Below are 22,671 nucleotides of genomic sequence, written 5' to 3'. Positions count from 1 at the left end.
CAGATCGCAGAATCGCGCAATCCGTCTTTAGGTGTATGGGGGCCTTTATATGTGTGTACTTAATGACGGCAGTGTTCTCAGCTGTGCAAGAGATTCAGCAATCATCCAAAGAGAATTGATGAGGTTATGTTGCTATCTGTGGTCATCATCATGTTGCATTTGTGCCTATAGTAAATGTTGCAAATTGTATCCCTCCTTTCCTGTGTAAATTTGCAAAATAGCTTGTTGGCATCGGCCGCATGTGTGTATACGACCTTACCGTACAAAATTTACGTGGGAACGTTCCTTCACACCTCAGTTTCACCTCTAAAGTCATATGGGTTGATGCATGAAAACAGTGGGCACAGTTGCATGCGTTTGCACTCTGGGCATTCATAGTGCCAACTCTGCATAAGCCTTCAAGTGTTTGTCACACTGCTTACATTGTAGAGAGGAAGTGCCCACAGGAGCTTACAATCTGTTCATGTTTGGTATGTGGTGTCTTTGTTTGCATCATGATCCAATCATTACACAGCACTGAAAACTACGCTGGCCAATTATAACTGAAATCTGATGATGATAATTAATAATAAGCCTACATACACATTCTAAAATAGTTAAGGAGCCAGATGGGGAAGAGCAGAGGAAAAGCTAAACTTGACTCTTCTCTGGCATGCTAGAAGGTGTACACACTGCAGAGGGCTTGGACTTTATCCAACTACTAAAGGCCGCCATACACGGTGCGATATAGCAGCCAATCCGGCGGACTGGTACGATATAGCTGCTATATAGTACCGTGTGTGGGCATGATATCGGTCAGTGCGTGCTCCCGTGGGATTGTACATCGCACCTCTCGATCTTACTGCATGTTCACTTGATCTGGGGATGCGATGCACTATCTCATGCAGCGCTATGCAGGTGGGGGAGGGGGTGCCGGCCTATGGGGCAGTCGGGCAGCAGATTGCTCAGTGTGTGGGGACCGCCTGATATATCGGCCATCAGATCGGCCGTCATGTTGCAAGGTGCATATCGCACTGTGTATGGGCAGCTTTAGTCATTTTTGCACATTATAGTTGGATGTTCCATTGAGCTTATGATATGGAGATCAAAAAGTGACTCTGAAAAAGTTCTTGTACAGCAACACTAACTTTGTGCCAGTGATAGTTTTTTACAACCTGAAAACAGGTGGAAAAAACTAAGTTTCGATTAAAATGATCTGGAGAAATAGACCAGTTTAAAATCAAACCAAATGATTCAGACAATGGTTCAGCTGATTCCACCCTGTGAATGGTGGTCACATCCATATATCTTACATTGTATGGAGGCACTCCCGCTCATCCTGATGTTGGTCTTTCCATCCTCCTTCTACTGGGTCATCTGCACTAATCCTGCAGTTGACGGCTGGCTGCAGGTACATATTTTGAAATACACCCTCTACATAATTGCTGGAATCTGTTGTCAATCTGGCCACAGACTGTAGCATAAATTGAATAGATATGTATATGGGGAAGGCGATAAAAGATGGCCCTTACAGCTTTCTTACTGCTTTTCTTCAGGGTTAGAAATATTAAAGAAATCCGCACTGATCCTTATTAATTGTTTTATTCCCTAGATCTATTCATCCTTCCTCTTAATAAATGCATCTGGTGTCATTATTCACCAATTTCATAAATATTAAGCTCTTACCAAGATTCATAAGAAAGAGACTTGAGGCAAATGGTGCTACCCTGCTCACTAATTAAATACTAGTTATGGGAAAAGAAAAAGTTGTGAGACCCGAGGGTGCACTCCCTGGCTGAAATAGGAAAATAAGAGAAAAAAAAAGGGGGGGAGGGGGCGGGCTCGGCTCTTTTAAATCTTGGTGTTACTAATGCATCATATTTGTAAAAAATAATTTTTATTTGCACATTTAAAAATAGTTGTATCCAATTAAAATTAAGAGATAGTGTACAAAGTAAGAAGAAATGTGGTTAAAAAAACCTGATTAGATCGCTGGATCGCATTTAATTATTTATCTGTATCTGGATTATATAAGATACACAGTATTTGAAACTATTTATTCTCTTGTTATGAGATACAAAATATATTATTCACCAGAACAAATTAGTTCTACTGTATCACGAATCAAGCAGTAACATTTGTTAGAAACAGTATTTAATACAAAATGTTTATTATTTCCTGTATAGTAAATGTACTGCTTGATGTTATGTATAGTTTTCAATATGTGTCATGTAGTACTCACACATCGTTTATCTAGAGGACTTTCTTAAATGTAATTCAAGTCTGTCTTGGTACTATTCAATATAATGCCATTGATGGTATCTCTAATATTAATAAATACAATGACGCTTTTATTGTCATGCAATAATGGTTAGATATGTACTGACTTATTGGTGTCAGTCTCAGGCATTAGAAAAAATTGTGTTTATTGCTGCAAATGTTTATGTGCCGATTGCTGGGTTAAGAAGCACTCCTCTCCCAGTATCTCCATTAGCGCTGTATTTACAGTGTACAGCGGCTCTGCTGATATAATATTATTGCAGTAATACAGTTTGAACATATGCGTCCATATAACCCGGCAGACTCAGGCACCTATATTTACTACAGACAATGGCTCTACTGACACAATACTTTAGAACAATTCAGTTTGGACATATACGTCCACGTGACCCAGCGATCTCAGGCGCCATTTCGCCGGATGTCCGGCTTCCTCAGGGCAAGCCGAGCACTTGGCCTTACTTAGTTTCAATCCCTGACCCTTAGATACTGTTGCCAAGGGGCGTGTGCGTCCGGCTTGTGATAATCACCGCTAAAGACTGCATGTCTCCGCTTGCACACTGAGGTATGATCCTGTCATTTGGATCAATCCACTATTAGTTATTTCTTTATTATTTTATACTTCCTAATCAATCATTTAGTAAATAATTATCCTTTTGCAATTATAAATCTATATAATAAAACTAGTACATTTTAAGAAAATATTAACATTATCCACCACTAATTCCAATGAAACTGTATACAGTGTATTTATGAAATCAAGATTATTAAAAAGATATAGGATATTATATTATTATATCTATAAATAAATAGTCCTAATATATAAATACATATGATTATTTCAAAATTAAATTATAAGTGAAAAATTAATAATTATAAAATGAATATTACTAAAATATTTACCGTGTACTCAAGTTTTGTGAATACCTATAATAACTGATTAACCCTAGTGCTGCAAAAATATCATAATGTGCATTAGTGATTAAAAGGAAAAAAAAATTATAAGTATGTGACCATATAATTTGTGAGAATCATAAAGTGTGTATAAGAAATTTTTTTTATATATAAATTAATGTAAGACAGGGATTAAACCCTCATAGTATTAATTCATCACAAAAATATCTACTCTATCATTTTAACATAAAATATAATACTTAGGCCCTCATTCAGAGCCACTCGTAAGCAGCAGCTCGTTCGCTCCGAGCGATGTTTGCCAAACTGCGCATGCGTACGGATCGTTATACGCATGCGCGTACCAGTCAGTGCGGCCGAAATTCATGTGCTCACAAAATAGCGAATGCCTGCTAATTTGAGTGACAGGATGAGGCATATGTGGGTGGTAACAGGGGAAGGTGCTTGAAAACGGGGAGTGGAAATCAGAACGCAGGCGTGCTTGAAGGTCAAAACGGGCGTTTTATGGGTGTGCATATTTAAAACAGCAGCGTCATTGACCACGTCACTGGGTTTTTTTTAGCCAGAACTGCTCGCAAAATTGTGGTAGCAAAAACCAACCACAAGAATAGCGAGCAGTTCATACCCTGTTCGATGTACTCGATTCATCTAATAAATAGAGGACATGACGTCGGATGCGAGCGGCCAGGGGGCGTAGTTTCCCAAAAAACGACCGCAAGTTTTGTTCGCTCGTTCAGACCTAGAGGCGTGAACAGACCGCAAACAGCGAACGGTTCATTTGAATAGCCACCCCTATTTTCTGGACGAGCGAGCGCAAATAGCGACCGGCTCTGAATCAGGGCCTTAATTTCTTATTAATATGCCATAAATAGTATAGTGTGTTAAAGATCCATAAACTATCTATACATAATATAAATGTTTTACTACTATATCCATAGAATCTAGATATTAGGAACTTATCGGTTATTATCCTAATCTGTAGCAGGCAGTCATATATCTAGATAGAGAAATTATTTTGATAGACATGTATTTCTTCAAAAATTTATTTTGATAGACATATATTTCTTCCTTAAAAATCATAAAGAAGTATGAGAATAGATAATTGATATTAATTAATAACTTGTTACCTGATGATGTTATTTCCTAAATTTTTAGTGTAAGAGAGAGCCAGGAAATTATCATGTTCTTAAAACATTCATCCTGGTGAATAAGGGAAAGTATGTTAAACAAAGATAGAATGTATTGAGTATCTGCACCAGTGTATCAAGATGTACATTTCCTGTTTGGTTATTCAGTTGGCAACAGAAGCATTAAGGAAAAATATATACATTTATTTATTCATTATAATGCTGATTCATGTTATTATTGGGGTATTAGTAAATTGGTATTCCATCTTCCGGGATCAATCTAAATAGACTGTAAAGTTGTTGTTTTCATTCATTCCCTTCGGTATAATAGTGTCCATCATATATATCATTTTTGTTTCTTTTCTTGCTAATTCCTTCTTTAAATCTCCACTTCTGATTCCCAGATGGACTTTTTCCATACCAAAGGCCCTCAGATGTCTAGGATCTCCTCCATGTTTCTTCAAGAAATGTCGAGCAACACTAGTAAGTTGCTTCATTCTTTCTCGATCCCTTTCAGCATTTTTGATATTACCTATGTGTTCCAAAATCCTCTGCTTTAATTTCCTGCTAGTCATTCCTATATACTTTTTCTGACATTCATATTCCAAACAGTAGCTAACGCCTTGTGTGTCACAATTGATGTATCCCTTAATCATATTGATTTTATTATATTTGTCTGTGAAGCTTTTGGTGTTCTTCATATATTGGCAGGCCTTACATTTGCCACACGTGTAACTGCCATTTAGTCTTTCCTTTCTGTTGTATTTAGAGATATGACTATGGACCAGTTTGCCTTCAATATTTGATGTTCTTCTCCAACCAATATTAACATGGTCGTCTAATTGCTTCGCCAGATCTTCATCGGTAAGTAATATATGCCAATGTCTCTGGAATGCTTTTCGAATTTCGGTCGACTGCTTTTCTTCAGGCCAATCTATCATTTCACACAAGGGGGAAATTCAATTAGGTGAGACTTTGCAAAAGGATAAAAATTTGCATACTTCACCTTCATGCGCTCACAATTCAATTACAGTATAAATGCGAATTAGCACTACTCGCAGTGAGAGTGCGCAAATTTTGTTCAAAAAGTGAACAGGGAAAATACCATGAAAAGTGAGGATACCTTCCTGGATCCCAAAAAAGTGAAAACTGTTTGCAGAATCATGTAGAAGACGGTTTGTGGCTAAGGAAAGTACTGTATGCTTTTAAAAGGTGTCAAATGGCTGATTTGTGCATTTAAAAAAAAAAAAAAAAAAAGGTAAAATAAATGTAAAAAGCTGTAGAATTTCGTTTGAGGAAAGGAATTTTAAACGGAAAATCGGAAAATGCATAAAAAAGTAGAAAAGATGCTTTTGAGGTAGTTTGAGGCAACTTAAATTTTTTTTTTTGTAAAACAATGATAGAAAGCAAATATTTTTCTTTGAAATAAATACTTTCATTACATTTGGGGTGTATTATTTAGCCAACAAGCTTATTTTGGGGTTATTTGAAGATATTTTTTTGCTTTCACCTCAACAATTACATGTATTTATTGGCCCAAGCTAATTTAAATATTCCAAATGCCTAATTAGTCATTGGGGGGGGGGGGGGGGGAGGAGTCCAAGGCATTATGAAGCAAGTCCCGACATTTTTACCTTAAAATACAGTATTTCCCTACCTTTTCACCTGCTCAGGGGGGTGCGAACAAACACAGGCAAATTTACTCTGAAAAGGAAATGAGAGTTTGGAGTGTCATTGGTTTCCTACACTTCCGGTTAAATAAAACTTCACTGTAATAACATTTTTATATTTTGTTTGCCCACGCTTTGCAAATCAGTAAATTTGGCAGAGATGATCTAGGTGTGACCAACATTACATACATGAAGTCACAGGCAAGTCGGACACATTGCACATTCGGAAATAAACGCCACCTGTATTCAGAGTTCGCTGCGCAGCCAGTATCCATCCACTTGTGAAAGTAGCGAACATCACTATCCGCACACATTTGGTTCAAGAGAGCCATCTGAAAACAGACAGATCTCTGCGTTCGATCAGCTATTAATAGCTCACAGTATCATCTACACACTCCCAGCTGTATGTGAAGATGCAAGCCAACCAGCAAGACCTATGGGGGCCCTATAGCAAAAATTCCACAGGCCCCATATATACAAATTATTTTATTTATCCATTATGATTATATATGATCTAATGTTAGGACCATCTGCCTGCTTAGTTGACATTGAGGATTAAATTAATTGTGAGCCTATACTAAGGATTATAAACTAAATTTTATATCACACGTCTCCCTAATCCTAATTGTGTAGATATAACGTGATATATAAAAGGGCTATGATTCACTTTTAAATTAGCAGTACCCTGGCCAGGTAATGAAAAGCTAAGGTGAGAGCCCTAACTAGATGCAGCGAGAGGGCATAGCACCCGAGGCAGCCCGGGCCCTGTAGCAGCCGCACCCCCTGCGCACGCTGCTGCTACACCCTTTGCATGCATTTATGAATCGCCCATAGACACTCAAAGTTGCGTATGCTCAGCTACAAAACATACACAGTACAAAAAATTGCGTGTCCACAAATGCATCTTTATCCATAATACATAACCCTTTTTAACTAAGAGTTCCTTTGTACTACATGAGCACAATATAGTCAATTAATACACAATAAGATGTACAGATATTATTCAACAAGACACAAAGTACTGTACACTGTAGAGAAAGGCCACACTGTTTTAGTTGCTTCAATAACTATATTTAATGTAACTGTGCGAGGTGTATCACAAGCAACAAAGAGTACAAATATTTACATTCAGCATCTCCTGTCTGGTCAATGTGTTCATTGCAGCATTGTATAATGTGAATGATGAAAGAAAACAGTATCACCAACAGAGTCTTCATATTTATACATCGTATATACTTAGCCAGCAGTTAGAAAATGTTTTGTGACCACAAAGCCCACAGACAGATCTGACAAAGGCTTGCCTGGGGCTGTGTAGGCTGTTCTGCAGTACATGTGATAGTGCCTTTTCTATTCATTACTTCTCTCTTCTGTTCCCTTCCCTCACTCACAATAAAAAATACAAACCGAGCAATGTGATCATAGATGGTCTACAAATGGCAGTGTATAGATTTAGGCTAACATGAGGCAAGATCAGAAATCCTTAAGTACATTGCATAGTTGAAAATGCTAATTGAATAGACACCTCTAATATATAAAGTTTACGACCTATATGGCAAAGTACTGGAAAAGTCTGTTTTACAGCAAAGATATAATAACAGTTTATATAAATAATACACTTTAAATGTCCTGTGCCTATCATGAGAGAAGTGTATCTCAACTTACAGTAATACCGTATTCATGAAATCGGACAAGGAAATAACTTCCCAGAAGATGACATCTCTCAGCAATAATAGCATTTCTATGCAAAAAGTGCAGGAGCCTTTCACTATTTAACAAACTGGATACACCTCAGGCCGATCAATCAGTTCAGGAAAGCTGGTTAGTGATGCTTAGCTACTGTCTTAGGGGCATATGTATCAAAGCTTGATGTGAGATAAAATTGTGAGATATACTGTATATCACCAACCAATCAGCTTCTAACTTACATTTTGCAGGCTGTGTTTAAGAAATGATAGTTTGGAGCTGATTGATTGGTGATATATATTTCACAATTTTATCTCACATCAAGCTTGGATACATATGCCCCTTAGAGTCCATTTGTGGAGTGTGTGACGCAATGTGTAACCACATTGGCTTTATTAGCTGTGACTGTTCCATGGTTTTAGACAGAGTGCTGTGGCTGGAACTCGGTTCTATCCTGAGAGACCGGCACGGGGTCCCATGTTCCCAGGAGCCTTACTGCATCTTTCTCCAAGACAGAGCAACTGAATTCTAGAGAAAAAACAGAAGTAAATATTACTTGTGATACAATGCATATACACCCTCAGGTCAAAAATATAATCCAAATGTTTCCTATTCTACAGGAGGAGGCTTTTTTTGTTTCTGTGAGTCACAGTATCTCAGAAAAATGATATACTTTAAGTGCAGTGCAGATCACAGTGAGGCAGACAAGGTTACATCTAGGATATACATTTGCTATGGATATTAATAATATTTTGCACAAGAAATACAGCACTTACATTAACATGCCCAATCACAGAGGATAATGGCCACCATATACAGTACTCAGCAACATGCTGTGAGGTCAATAGCTGGGGAGGCACACATGTATAAAAACACAATTTTTATATCAAAACTCTGGAGCATGACAGGGAGTGTGATTGGAGAGGGATTATTACAGGGGAGGCTCTGCCACTCCTGACCGCAGATCCCTGACAGTACTATTGTCAGCATAACAGCACCATGCCAGTAGACGGTCATGTTCATCTAGCCATAATCTTTCACACTATTTAGCTCTTTTGCTAGGTAGCAATCTGCAGTGTATTCGTTTTAGCACTAGTACAGGATTTCTTATAATGAACTCTGATTGGCTGGAATGAACTATAGTTTGTGAAGGTAGCTATGCAAATAATACAGGGTGGGCTGCTTCCTACAGATACTTGGACCCAATATGCAATTATATATTTTTTTAAACAGGGAGAGAGTTTTACAAAATGATGAACTTCACTACTGTGTGATAATCTGACACTCTGCCAGCTTCCATGGCCCCGCCGAGTGACACAGTATGGCAGTTTTGAATAACTATAAAAACTTTATTTATGGATATCTCACTATTCCCTTATATAAATCAGGTCTATGAGCGCCTGTCCATTACTCACCCACAGAAGAGCACGAGTCCATCAGTTTTAATATATTTGGGAAAGACAGTTTCCCTGTGTTCTCTACAGACTGTGTCCTCAACAAATGATGTCCCTCCTCTACTAATGAGGAATTCTCCCCCTCCAGACCGGTCCCAGAAGGTGTTTCTGCTGCGACACTACTCTGGCTCACACAGGCAGCAGAACTCCTCCAGCCAAAAAAAGCCAGGGAATGTACAGAGCAAAACATGGGATTCAAGATACCCTGAAACACAAAGCACACTATTGTCGTTTATCTTTAAACCACCAACACACTGCATAACATTGTACAGCAGTAAAAAACCCAAATCACTATATTACTTCATACAAGAGGAGTACATAATAAATAAAATTATACAGAAAGTTTAGTACAGAAGAGATTTTAGGATAACTTGAAGTTGTGATCATTAGCCAGTTACTGAGTGGCATTAAGCATGCTTTTACAAGGGCAAGGGTTTTTTTTTGTAACACCAGTAAAAGCATGCAAGGGTGTATGTGGAAGGAACATATTTATTATAATGCCCCAGACTCGCATTCACTTGCTATCACGAGCTGTGCGGACAACTTTTGAACACTGCATGCTTCTATTACTTATGTTCACTGAAATGAATGCAGAATGTTCAATCCAATGTCTTCCACTGACTCACCCTCACAACCGCAGGTGTAAGTGCTAGTTACACACTTCACGATAAACGTGATCATGTTTTAGATTGGTGTTTAACACCAGTGGTTAACTGGCCATAATCTAAATCAGGTGCATCAGAAAATCCCCTACATAAGGGTTGCGAGTATTTTCTCCCTCTACATGCCGATCAAATGGTTTTCAAAATCGTGCAGGTGTCGGGCTCATTAAACCTGGTGCCTACACACCTCTGATTTTCAGTAGAGCAGCAGTATTAGAAAAATTCCCATTATTTATATCCCTTTTACACAGACATAAAAATCCCAGGGTTTGGGCGCGATTTTTGTCAGTGTAAATGGATCCACCCAGGTCCAGGGACCCGGGGATCCAACTCTGGTATTTTGCAGGGTTGGCCACGGATCGTTCCCGTCCCACCCTGCAGTGTAAATGGCAGAATCTGGGTCACGATGACCCAGATCGTGCCGCATGACGTCTGATTGGCCGGCTTCAGTGGCGCTTGGAGATGACATCTCCAAGCATCCACTGCAACGCTGGAAGAGCCAGGTCACTGCAGACCCGGCTCCGGTGTGAACATCGCCGACTCGGGTATAACCTGGGTCGGAGTTGCAGTCTGAAAGGGTTCTATGCCGGGTCTGATCAGGATTGGGGAACAGTGTTCCAACTCCCGGATCAGACCCAGCACTTTGTTGTAAAAGAGGTATTAAATAGAAATAAAACAAATGGAGAGCGCTGAACAGAGGTAAAATATTTAATAAAAACACTTCTAAAAATACCATAAAATAGAGAATTAACAATTAAATCATAAAAGAATCAATTGATAAATCTAGAACCTTTTGCGTTTGTAAGTATGCAAATTACTCGTGTATATATATATGGTACCTCGCAGGGTCAAGAAATGGTCAACAATATTAAGCAATGAATAAAATGAATAAATAACAGCTACCATAATAAGCATTGGGTTAGTTGAAAAAGCATCACATGTACTCCACATACAGCCAGGAAGAGTTAGTAGAACTTTGTGTTCAGACAATGTATCACAGTTTAATTATATAGAATATCAGCTGGTTAGTGAATGTTAGTGTCACGTAGATGACAGCTGAGAAAAGCCAGGAGGCCTGTGTTGGTATCTGAACCGATGGTGACCTTGTGCGTGGAGACTGATATGTCACCTGTGATATGTGGGGGTGTCCCCCAAGTGCCCCTAAGTGCGGGTTACCTGGGCATTCGGGCATTGAGATCAGTTAGCCTCTAGCCGGACGCGACTTTTAGGCTCTATTACAATACATATTCACCCAGCAAAATTGATTAAGAAGCTCTTTAAATGTTCCCTGTTTATTTGTGAACTCTTATTTGTGGACCGAACTTAGGGCCAGATTCCAGAGTGCTCGCTCTGAATCAGGGCCCTCCTACCTAAAATTGGAGCGGCCTCCTGGCCGCTCGCATAGCTGTGGGTGACCACCCACAGCTTATGCGAGCGGCCAAAAAGATGATCGCGATAGTCAAGACCATCGCGACCATCGGGCTTGCGACGAGACCCTGCGGTAGGGTCTCGCTGCTGCAAGCCCAGGAGTGCTTTTGGCTCTATCAGAGCCAAAAGCACTCCCACTGACATCACTAATGATGTCAGTGGGGCCGGCCCCAGACGCCCCCGGCACGCACACCAAAGGGGGCGTGCTGTCACTCACCATCGACAGCATGTCCCCTTTGGTGCGAGACCCATAGCGAGTGGGGCCGGCAGCAATGCCCCCGGCACGCCCACCAAAGGGGCCAGCAGCAACGCCCCCGGCACGCCCACCAAAGGGGGCGTGCTGTCACTCACCATCGACAGCACGCCCCCTTTGGTGCGAGACCCATAGCGACAGCTTGGCTGTCGCTATGCTGGTCTTGCGCATGCGCACGATGGAGCTTCCTCCGTCGTGCGCATGCGCACCAGGGCACCATCGACCTGCTTACGAGCGCTCGAGAGCGGGTCTGAATCAGACCCTTAATATACATTATAGTTAAAAGAAACGTGCCATAAGGATTTATGTGATTGTGGAGCTTAGAAGCTTTTAAAGAAACAAATCAGTATTGGATTGTGCCACAAGTCAGATAAACCCATGAAATTGTGGTGATCTTCGGCTATCAATAGAAACAGTGTTTCAACATTATTTATTGCAACAATTGATGATACAGAGTTGCTATCTACTTAACTGTCTGATTATGTGCTGAGGCGGGATGTGGTCAGGATACCGGCGAGCGCTATCTCGCCCACCGATATCCTGACAACCACATCCCGACATGGGGCTAAATCCTGACACCCGGCATACCGAACGAAGGTCAGCCGGGTGTTTTAGCGTGTAGCTGCGGGGGGGTGGGGTTAGCTTTAGGGACCCCCGGGGGGACTTAGGGTTAGGCACACCCCCGGGAGGTTTAGGGTTAGGGTACAGAAAAGGGGGGTTAGAGTTAGGTACGACTAGGGGGGGTTAGGGATAGGCAATCCCCCGGGAATGTTAGGTTTAGGGTGCGGGGAGGGGGGGTTAGGTTTAGGCACTCACGGGGGGAGGTTAGGGTTAAGCACTAAGGGGGGAGGTTAGGGTTAGGAGCCACTAAGGGAGGGTTAGGGTTAGGGGGAAGGAGAGGGGAGGGTTAAGGTACTTGTTGTCAGTTGTCGGGATTTCGGGCTGCCGCTGTCGGGCAGCCGCCGGCATTACATACTGATTCTGCTGAGGCATATGATTACAGATACCATACAGAAATTTGTCTATTCACTGGTTATTATTATTATTTTTTACTAATAATTTCTATTGCTTCTGTATTTATGTGTGTGATATATTCATTGTTGATGCCTTATATATTTATGGGCATTGATGGTTTTATTGTATAAATAAATGCAATTTTTTTAATTGAATACTTATTTTCTCATATATTTTTAATTTTAACTAGACCATTGTGTATTGTGTTTCGCAGCGCTGCTACCTTTTTTATTTGTACTTTCTTTCTGGTTAGCAACCATATTAACAGCAGCGTGAAACACAGTCTGTGTTTATTGACAATTATCCTCAATAGCGCCTGTGGCTAGATCGTTTTCTTTTTTCCTGCTCCCGTTGAGCTTACAATCTATTGGCCTTTTTCAGAGATGGACGCCAATGCAATCGCAGCTGCGATTTTGCATGCAACACAGCTGCGAAAATATGCTAATGTCTGCAAAGATTACCCAAGCATAAGGACGCTCACTGCTGCCTTCTTACCTGCGTGCGATGGCGCATACCTGTGAAAATATCTGTAACATCGCTGCACATCAGCGGCTATCTTGGCCTTGTGGCAGGTCAGACCTGCCTCAGCCTTGAGAGCTCATTCGCAGTGGCTACTTTATGCACGCCCATATAACAGCGTTTAAATGGATAGACATGTCTGCGTTTCTCTGACCACCCCCTGTCACCACCTCCAAAACGCTGGCAACCTGTCACTTACTCTGCGATTGATTCCTACTGTATGTGCATCCATGATCGCAGTGCGATCTCTGCGCACGCGCAGTGCGGCTTATATGCATGCACGATGGCAAACAAATGCTCGATTACGTGAGTAATTGCCTTTGCGTCCGTCACTGAATCAGGCCCTATACTCCCTATCACATGAATACACACTATGGTTATTTTTTTTTGTCAGAATTCAATTAATCTACCAGTATGTTTTGGGATTTTAGGAGGAAACCAGACACCCATAAGAAACCCACGCAAACACATGGGAGGGACACACAAACTCCACACAGATAGTGCCATGCACAGGAATTTAACTCATTATCTCCGCGCTGTAAGGCAGTAATGCTGGGTTGGGTATGCGATCCCGGCGCTGATAATGCTCGTGGTGAGAATCCCCACATCGTAAGTATTCTAACCCTTCCCTGCTGCCTAACCTGATCCGCCCCTCTCCCCATAGCCTAACCCTAACTGTCCCCTCCCACAGCCTAACCCTCCCCCGAATGTGTCTAACCCTAATACTCACCATCGGAATTGCAGCCATCGGGATTCTGTCCACCAGCTTTCTCTATGCTGGAATTATGACATCCCGTAATGCTAACCACAACCCAAACCGTGCTACCTGCATAATTTTCAGATCAGTGTGAGCAGAATGTGACCATCAGAAAATTCATGAGAAATACACGTAGCTGAACGAGCCCTAACACCTGGTCTCTCTCAAAGCAGATTTCAAACAATCATACTTGAGATGCAATTCTTCTTACAATTACACTTACGACTGAAAGGTGCAGATTCATGCATACACACTATTACAATCTACCATTCCTTCTGTGATCCTCAACTTTTAAAACCATCTGCTGAAAAGGCCATGACTGTAGTAGCAGAAGCAAAAGTATTGGAGAGAATGGTCGGTAGTGTGTACATACTTCATATTTTGTCTGACGTTGTACATCGCATCTAAAGATTTGGATGACCATAAAACCAAGTCTTCAGGTGCGAACAGTTCTCTTCCGATAAAACATGATCGTCGGCGAGTATACACTCTTAAAATACTGTATCTCGTGAACGGGTTGGAAATCGGTAGATCTGTCTGACTATTGTATAGGTGTGTACCTAGCTTAACATGTAACTTCAACAAGAAGAGACAAACTTATTTGAAAAGATAAAGGCAGAATACTAATCTCAAAACAGTCACCTTCTTTGTGTTTTTTCACTGATAATTTGTACTTAAAAAACCCCAACAAGATCACAGGTTTAACAATACTGTTTGGAATAATAGAATAGGTAAAATGCATAAATATAATGTAATGTTTATTTTACTGTGTAATGTCAATTGCTCTTTTGTTATGTTACCTTGATGGGATGTTTACTCGAAATTTTTTGTCTTTTCTCATATTTCAATAAAGATAACTCTGTTTAAACATAATGTAATGTTTTTGTGACACAAATAGAAAATTAAATCTAAACAAGTGCTCTTTGGAGAAATCTCTATAGAAAAGTCCATCTAATGCTGCATGCACACGGGACGATTTTCCTGAACGATAACGATATCATTGAACGATATATCGTTCATTTTTAGGCAGTGAACGATTGAACCAAAGACCAACTATGCGCGTTCCCGCATGGACGATAAAGATATCTTTCATCGTCCATGCATGCAGGCCAACTTGGACGGTATTGTAAATTTTCCCTGTTCAGAGATGTGGCAGGATGACTCACTGAAAGATATCTTTGAAAGATCTTTGAACGATATCTATGAATGATATCTTGGAAAGATATCTTTCAAGTCATTGGTGGTACAGATCGTACCGTGTGTATACACCTTAATGGTGCATACACACGGTCAGATTTTGTGTCGATAACGATTTTAAAAATCGTTCAATCATTCATATCTGAAAGAAAATCTGACATATGAGCCTACAACGATGCGCGCTCCCGCTTGTCAGATAACGATATCTGACATCTGATGTGTTTGCAGTCAGATTTGGACTATTTCATTCATTTTAATACTGTCTAAAATCATTCAAATCGTTGGGTATAATCGTTCATCTGACAGATCTGACTGTGTGTATGCACCATAATGCTGCATACACACAGGGGGTCATTCAGACCCGCTCGCGAGCGCAGGACGCTCGCAAGCGCGTCGATGTTGCCCCAGTGCGCATGTGCGAGACCCGGAGAGAGCTCCGTCGTGCGCATGTGCGAGACCCGGATAGCGACGGGCTCTCCGTCGCTCCGGGTCTCGCACCAAAGGGGGCGTGCGGTCGATGTTGATTGACAGCACGCCCCCTTTGGTGGGCGTGCCGGGTGCATGGCTGCCAGACGGAGGCGTTCCCATGGGAACGCCTACCGTCTGAAGCCGGCCCCACTGACATCACTAGTGATGTCAGTGGGAGTGATTTTGGCTCTGATAGAGCCAAAATCACTCCAGGGCTTGCGGCAGCGAGACCCTACCGCAGGGTCTCTGTCGCAAGCCCGATGGTCGCGATGGTTTTGACCATCGCGACCATCATCATGGACGCTCGCATAAGCTGTGGGTGGTCACCCACAGCTATGCGAGCGTCCAGGAGGACGCTCCATTTTCATGGAGGAGGGCCCTGATTCAGAGCGAGCGCTCTGGTTAGAGCGTCCGGCTCTGAATCAGGCCCACAGTATGATCTGTACCACCAACAACTTGAAAGATATCTTTCAGTGAAGTCATCCTGCCACATCTCTGCACAGGCAAAGTTGACAATATCATGCAAGTTGGCCTGCATGTACAGACGATCATAGATATTGTTCATGCGGGAACAAGCATCGTTGGTCGTACACTGCACAAAAATTAACGATATGAACAGTATATCGTTGAACGATATATCGTTTATCCTTCATAGATATCGTACCATGTGTAAGCACATTAAGAACATAGAAGAAAAACTTGCAATCTCACCCCATAGATGCAACTTTTCCACCCTTGTGACATCACGCAGCTATCGTTACACAATCATGCCCGTTTATAATACAGGCAAGTGCAAGCTTATCTTCTTAGGATTATAGTTATTATGGAGGCTCAAAATATATATTGCTCAGTCTCATAGGAGGAGCTGGGCAGATAAGAAGATGAATGTGTCCTTGCTGCACCCAAAATGTATAAAATAAAAATTGTGCTGCAAAGCAAGTTACTGTCATGAGCTTCCAGACAAAATGCATATGTAAGTTTTCCTTAGTCCAAAATTTTAAGAGTACAAATATTGGGGGGGAAGGGGGGCAGACTTAAAATTGATGGCTCAAAATGGACATTAGTCAGGTTGTTTGAAGTCTGACATTTATATTTTGCTTGTATGTGCATTGTTAGAACTGATCACAATTCTCAAAAATAGTTACGCAGAGTGTTTTCTTTATCAGTGAAATGTGCAATACACAAATGTTGGAGCCATTAAATTTGCATGGTTTCTGGAGAGATTTGTTACCGTAAATACAAGAGTAGTTATGGCAGCAACCTGTAACCGCCGTGGAGGCTGTGAGGTTCCCCAAACCTCCACCAGAAGCAGCAGGAAGTCACATATCAGGTTTCCAAGCCAGCTGTGGGTGGAGAAATAAATACCATAATATAGAATACCTTTCATTCTGTATTTTGGAACATAGAGAGACTGTAATTGCCAACAGTACAGGGAAAAATGTAACTCACCAGGCTATAAAGGTACCACTGATCTGCATGAGCCTCCTACATAAATTCTGCTTTTTGAACCGCTCGCTGCAAGTGTATACCCCACATTGCATCTTAAGGACAGCTGGCACTGCCAGGTGAATAGTATAAAAAAAATCATACATTCAAAATTAAAATTAAGACAAAATATTGTTCCAATATGAAGTATTTGAATCATTTGCATACTTCTATTATACATATACTTGATAATAAAGTTTTCAATGAACAATGCAGTTTAGTAAGTTATATATATATATATATATATATTTTTTTTTTAAACACAAGGCTTCACTCTGAACTCCTGAACTACTATTATCATTACATGTAAGACTAATCAAATATTATACACTATACATTTTATGTCCTTTCAAGTCTGTATTGTTCTCCATAAAAAAAAATTTTAAACAAATGCAGCAAGTGTATATACGCACTGCAAACAGGAGTTCCTTCACCTAGTAAACCTAGATACAAAGTGACACTTAACTGTCCATAACCATGGACTGTTGCTTGTTGGAGCTGGTAGGGGTTACCTTGTACAGAAGCTGGGCTCCGTACTTTAGACAAATGATTATAGGAGGGTTAGAGTGTCTGAGGGGGTAAAAACATAGGAAGCAGGATTGTGAGCAGGATCGTTTGGAAGAAGGATTAATAGGATGAGAATAGCATACAAGAACAACAGTTAAACACAAATTAAATCTATGTGAATATATATACTGGTGGTGAAACAGGTTTGAAATTACTTATTCACATCTCAATTTAATTTCTATATTTACTCATATAATTATTTTATTTTCATTATTTATTCCTTATAAATTAATTTTATGACGTTTTTATCTTTGTTTCTATCCTCTATCCTATTATGAATAGTTTTGCAATTCTTATTTTTTGTTAACATTATTACTCATATTTGTTTCTATTTTGACAAGTTCTAGACTTAGCAATTCTATAAAAGTTCAAGTTTGACTAATTACGTTGGCTATACCACTAGATCTAGAATACATTAAACATACAGTACTGTGCAAAAAAGTTTTAGGCAGGTGTGGAAAAAATGCTGCAAAGTTAGAATGTTTTCAAACATAGAAGTGTTAATTTCTTTTTTATCAATTAACAAAATGCAAAGTGAATAAACAGAAGATAAATCTAAATCAAATCAATATTTGGTGTGACCACCCTTTGCCTTCAAAACAGCATCAATTCTTCTAGGTGCACTTGCACACAGTTTTTGAAGGAACTCGGCAGGGAGGTTACTCCAAACATTTTTGAGAACTAACCACAGATCTTCTGTGGATGTAGGCTTGCTCAAATCCTTCTGTCTGTTCATGTAATCCCAGAGAGACTCGATGATGTTGAGATCAGGGCTCTGTGGGGGCTATATAATCACTTCCAGGACTCCTTGTTCTTTACTCTGAAGATAGTTCTTAATGACATTGGCTGTATGTTTGGGGTTGTTGTCCTGCTGCAGAATAAATTTGGAGCCAATCAGATGCCTTCCTGATGCTATTGCATGATGGATAAGTACCTGCCTGTATTTCTCAGCATTGAGGACACCATTAATCTTGACCAAATCCCCAACTCCATTTGCTAAAATGCAGCCCCAAACTTGCAAGGAACCTCCAGCATGCTTCACTGTTGCCTGCAGATGCTCATTATTGTACCACTCTCCAGCCCTTCGACCAACAAACTGCCTTCTGTTACAGCCAAATAATCAGTCCAGAGCACCTGTTGCAATTTTTCTGCACTCGAGTTCCTATGTTTTCGTGCATAGTTGAGTCACTTGGCCTTGTTTCTACGTAGAAGGTATGGCTTTTTGGCAGCTATTCTTACATGAAGACCACTTCTGGCCAGACTTCTCTGAACAGTAGATGGGTGTACCTGGGTCCCACTGGTTTCTGCCAGTTCTGAGCTGATGGCAATGCTGGACATCTTCTGATTTTAAAAAGGATGTAAGCATGATGTGTCTCTCAACTGATGCACTAAGTTTCCTTGGCCGACCACAGCGTCTATGGTCCTCAATGTTGCCCGTTTCCTTGTGCTTTTTCAAAAGAGCTTGAACAGCACATCTTGATACCCCAGTCTGCTTTGAAATCTGTGCCTGGGAGAGACCTTGCTTATGCAGTATAACTACCTTGTGTCTTGTTGCTGTGCTCACTCTTGCCAAGGTGTATGACCTGTTACATGAGACGGTCTTCCACAGCCTCACCTTTGTAGCAGAGTTTGGCTGTTCCTCATCCAGCTTTAAGTCTCCTACTGTTATGGTCTCCTAGGACTCACCGTGTAAGACCTCTAGAATCACTAAGGCGAGGTCTTCACCAATAACAGCCACCTGCTGTTCCCTTAGAACTGGATATTCACCTGTACTTAGGTGGCTGCCTGGACTTAACTCGAGATAGTAGAGGCTTACACAGTTAACCTAGGGCCACTAGAGGTTATGCGACTGATTGAGATGCGGCCTTGTGGACAGAGGTGTGGATAGACAACCTAGATGTGGCTTTGAGAGCCAAGGTGGTAACAGGTTGAGTTGCGGCCTTGTGGGCCGAGGTGCAGTTAGACAGCCTGGATGCGGCTTTGAGAGCAAAGATGGTAGCAGGCTGAGATGTGACCTTGTGGGCCAAGGTGTGGCTAGACAGCCGGGATGTGGCTTTGAGAGCTGAGATTTTAACATGCGGCTTTGAGAGCAGAGATGGTAACAGGCTAAGATGCGGCCTTGTGGCCCAAGGTGCAGTTAGACAGCCAGGATATGGCTTTGTAGCCAAGATGGCAACAAGCTGAGGATGTTATAGATGACTACAACGAGAGGCGAGGCTGCAGGCACAACACAACCCAGGAACGACGCAGGCAGCACAAAATGAACACTCTAGATGATGGAGTGAGAGTGTAGGATTAGAATTCTAGAATTCAGCAGAAGAAGCACAGACAAGCAGGACCACAACTGGCAGGAACCAGAAGGACACATACAGACACTCTATAGCCGGCAAGTCTGGCGATGAACCAACAGGCTTAAGAAAGGTGCTGAACCAATGGATGCAAGGCAGGTGATTAATGGAATCTACAGGTGAGGAGCAAACGTCATTCAGTATCACGAGCCGTAGACCACCTTTCCAATTTCCTAGCAGCTGTAGATGCCGTCCCAGTACGGCATGTACGTTGTCCAGGAACAGGCTTCTGGAAGAGTGACTGGTGACCTGGAGGAGAGACACCTGGAGCATGTGTAAGTAACATGGCGTGCTGGCGACTTGGAACACCTACACAGTTGTTTCTGTTTCAGTTAATGACTGTTTCAACCTACATATGAAAATGATGATCATTATCACCTGTTTGGTATGACTGGTTAATCATACACCCAACTATAATCCTACAAAATCCCTGACTTTGTACAAGTGTACCTACAAGAACTGATGCTGTTTTGAAGGCAAAGGGTAGTCACACCAAATGTTGATTTGATTTAGATTTCTCTTCTGTTCATTCACTTTATTTTTATAAATTAACAAAATGCAAAGTATTAACACTTCTGTTTTTGAAAGCATTCTAACTTTGCAGCAATTTTTCCACACCTGCCTAAAACTTTTGTACAGTATTGTATGTGCTAGTCACTGCATCCATCAGTACTTATTTTACTAATCACTTCTAATAGCTTTTCAAAATATCATAACATGGAAATAGTACATTAAGAGATTATAAATGACGCTACATTTTGTTATATGTTACCATCTTACTACTTCTTTTTCGTACAACCTCCCACCAAGTCTATTTCTAGTCCTCCTTATATTGGCCTCCAAAGTTTCCCTCTTATTCGCACCACTACTTCACAGCAATACTTTAACCAATCAACCAACAAATCCCCACGGCCCACCCATTCCCTCATTCTTTAAACCACACCACCTTGCAGTCTCCAAAAAATATATAAATTGATATGTTTATGCTCATACTCCTCTCTTTTAGACATCATCCAATTTACCCTAGACTCTCCATACTCATTTGTATGCTTTGTTAAGCCTTGTAATACATTAACCCAGAGGTTCCCAAACTCGGTCCTCAAGGCACCGTAACGGTTCATGTTTTAGGGATATCATATCCATGGTTGAGTACAGATGGTTAAAAGACTGAGGTACTAATTAAGTCACCTGTGCCCAACTATGGTTATCCTTAATACCTGGACTATTAGGGTGCCTTGAGGACAGAATTTGGGAATCTCTGCATTAACCAAACCCACCCATATATCTCTATGATTCAACAAACCATACAACCTCACCGTCTTCCATAAAGATATTAATATTATCACTCTGTCTTATCTTTCGCCTATCCACTCAGCCACACACATACATACTCTTTCACCATAATCTACTTTTTCCCATAATCAGAACAAATTCATTTTTTAAAAGCATTAGTATTCAGACATAACTACTCATTCCACTATGCTTTCTATTATTTCTTGCACCTCTAATAATACCATTTCTACAATGGTCTACTTCCACTCCATTTCTTCATCTACTGATCCCAGGTTCTGTACAACATTGGTACCAACTGAAAACACAGTATACAGCAATCCTATCATACTTGAGACCATAATCATAAACAGTGGGGTGCCTACAACATGATAAACAGATGAGCTTGTAGCCTCTTTATTAGTATGCCAAGTAGACATAGCCGAGCTCATGCTAATGTATAAAACTGTTGACTTTACAGTAGACTAAAGTATAATGGGCAGTTTATAGCAGACCTCCAAGCCTTAGCTCACTTCCCCCCACTATTATGTACTCACTATCCACTGCCATTTATTCATTGCAAGGGGAGCCATCAGCTACATGTATGCTGCCGGCACTGACCTCTTCATATTATCAAAAGGGATGCCGACAATCATTATGTTGACACTGCATATGTAGGAACCTCATTGCTAGCACCAGTATGCTCAGACCATTAGACCTGAAACTGTAGAAAGAGCACAGTAGTGGTCAGCCGCTTCCAGCGAGACTTCCCTTTAGCAACGATGAAGTGGCAGTGCAAGAGATTGACAGTGTGAAAAGGGATCTTGCACTTTCAAAGTTTATAACCTGGCATTGCCAGTCTCTCGGGCCCCATATAAAAGGTCTGGCTGTATACCTTCAGTAGCGCAAAATACATTTACACAGCAGTTGTGAACAACATATTACAGAACTGTCTGCTTACCTCCAGAAATAGCTCTTCTCAGCAGCAATGGGCTAACAAACAATGCAAGTAATAGAGGGGTATATAGGAGAACATCGTGGAACAGGACCAGGCCTTGTGTTGAATCACATCTGAATACAGAGAGAAATGAGAAATTAGATCTTGCAGATATTTCTTCTTCAAACATGTAAACTTGCCCAACCTGGTGTTTTCTTTTGGCTGAGCACTACATTGTGCTCAGCTCAGTGGGGTCTTCTGTATTGCTCCGGAGCACGTCTCGCTGGTGGCAGCTGTGGAATAAGACATCAATCCCGCTTTCAGTGCACTGCTTGCAGATGCCAGACAGACAGTCTCTTTTAAATGAATGAGCAAAAAAATGGTGAAGTGTGGGAAAAATGGTGCAAGCTCAAGCTTGTAATGGTATCTTTAAGGTTTGTCCTGGTACGTGTCCCACATACTCCCCACAGTATCCAGATGACACACCTGACTTACACGTGAATGGTGCAAATTGAAACCATTCTGCTTGTAGGTCAGGTACCACACAGACCATTAAAAGCACAGAGAAGAGTATGACACATGACATGCGAAGATAAGTATATAAATTTTGTTCCTGAATACATTACCCATGAATTATAAAAGACATCGCCATTTTTTCCACACTT

At 41.0% G+C, this 22,671-nt stretch overlaps 1 protein-coding gene and 1 long non-coding RNA gene across 5 annotated transcripts in view; one reads left to right on the top strand and one right to left on the bottom strand.

The window, feature by feature from the left end:
• Positions 1 to 5,153, top strand: part of LOC148507806 (uncharacterized) — a 45,775-nt gene extending 40,622 nt beyond the window's left edge. The window contains exons 2-3 of the long non-coding RNA XR_015869661.1: positions 4,700 to 4,778; positions 5,065 to 5,153. This is a non-coding gene — a long non-coding RNA (uncharacterized LOC148507806). The remainder of the gene's footprint in view (positions 1 to 4,699; positions 4,779 to 5,064) is intronic.
• Positions 5,154 to 7,960: 2,807 nt separating this feature from the next.
• Positions 7,961 to 22,671, bottom strand: part of LOC148507805 (G protein-coupled receptor 143-like) — a 79,038-nt gene continuing 64,327 nt past the window's right edge. For 3 of the 4 annotated variants that reach the window (XM_088445531.1, XM_088445530.1, XM_088445534.1), the window contains 5 exons: positions 22,031 to 22,140; positions 16,850 to 16,958; positions 16,632 to 16,743; positions 9,064 to 9,307; positions 7,961 to 8,176 (listed from right to left, as the gene is read on the bottom strand). In XM_088445531.1, coding sequence (XP_088301657.1) covers positions 8,067 to 8,176; positions 9,064 to 9,307; positions 16,632 to 16,743; positions 16,850 to 16,958; positions 22,031 to 22,140 — 685 coding nt within the window. In that variant the 3' untranslated portion in view covers positions 7,961 to 8,066. The remainder of the gene's footprint in view (positions 8,177 to 9,063; positions 9,308 to 16,631; positions 16,744 to 16,849; positions 16,959 to 22,030; positions 22,141 to 22,671) is intronic. The other variant, XM_088445533.1, reaches the window with a different exon arrangement.

The sequence above is a fragment of the Taudactylus pleione genome, unplaced genomic scaffold, assembly GCF_031769625.1.
Source record: "Taudactylus pleione unplaced genomic scaffold, aTauple2 ptg000381l, whole genome shotgun sequence".
NCBI lineage: Eukaryota > Metazoa > Chordata > Amphibia > Anura > Myobatrachidae > Taudactylus > Taudactylus pleione.
Note: the sequence above shows the minus strand (reverse complement) of the source record. Positions and strands in the feature narration are given on the sequence as shown.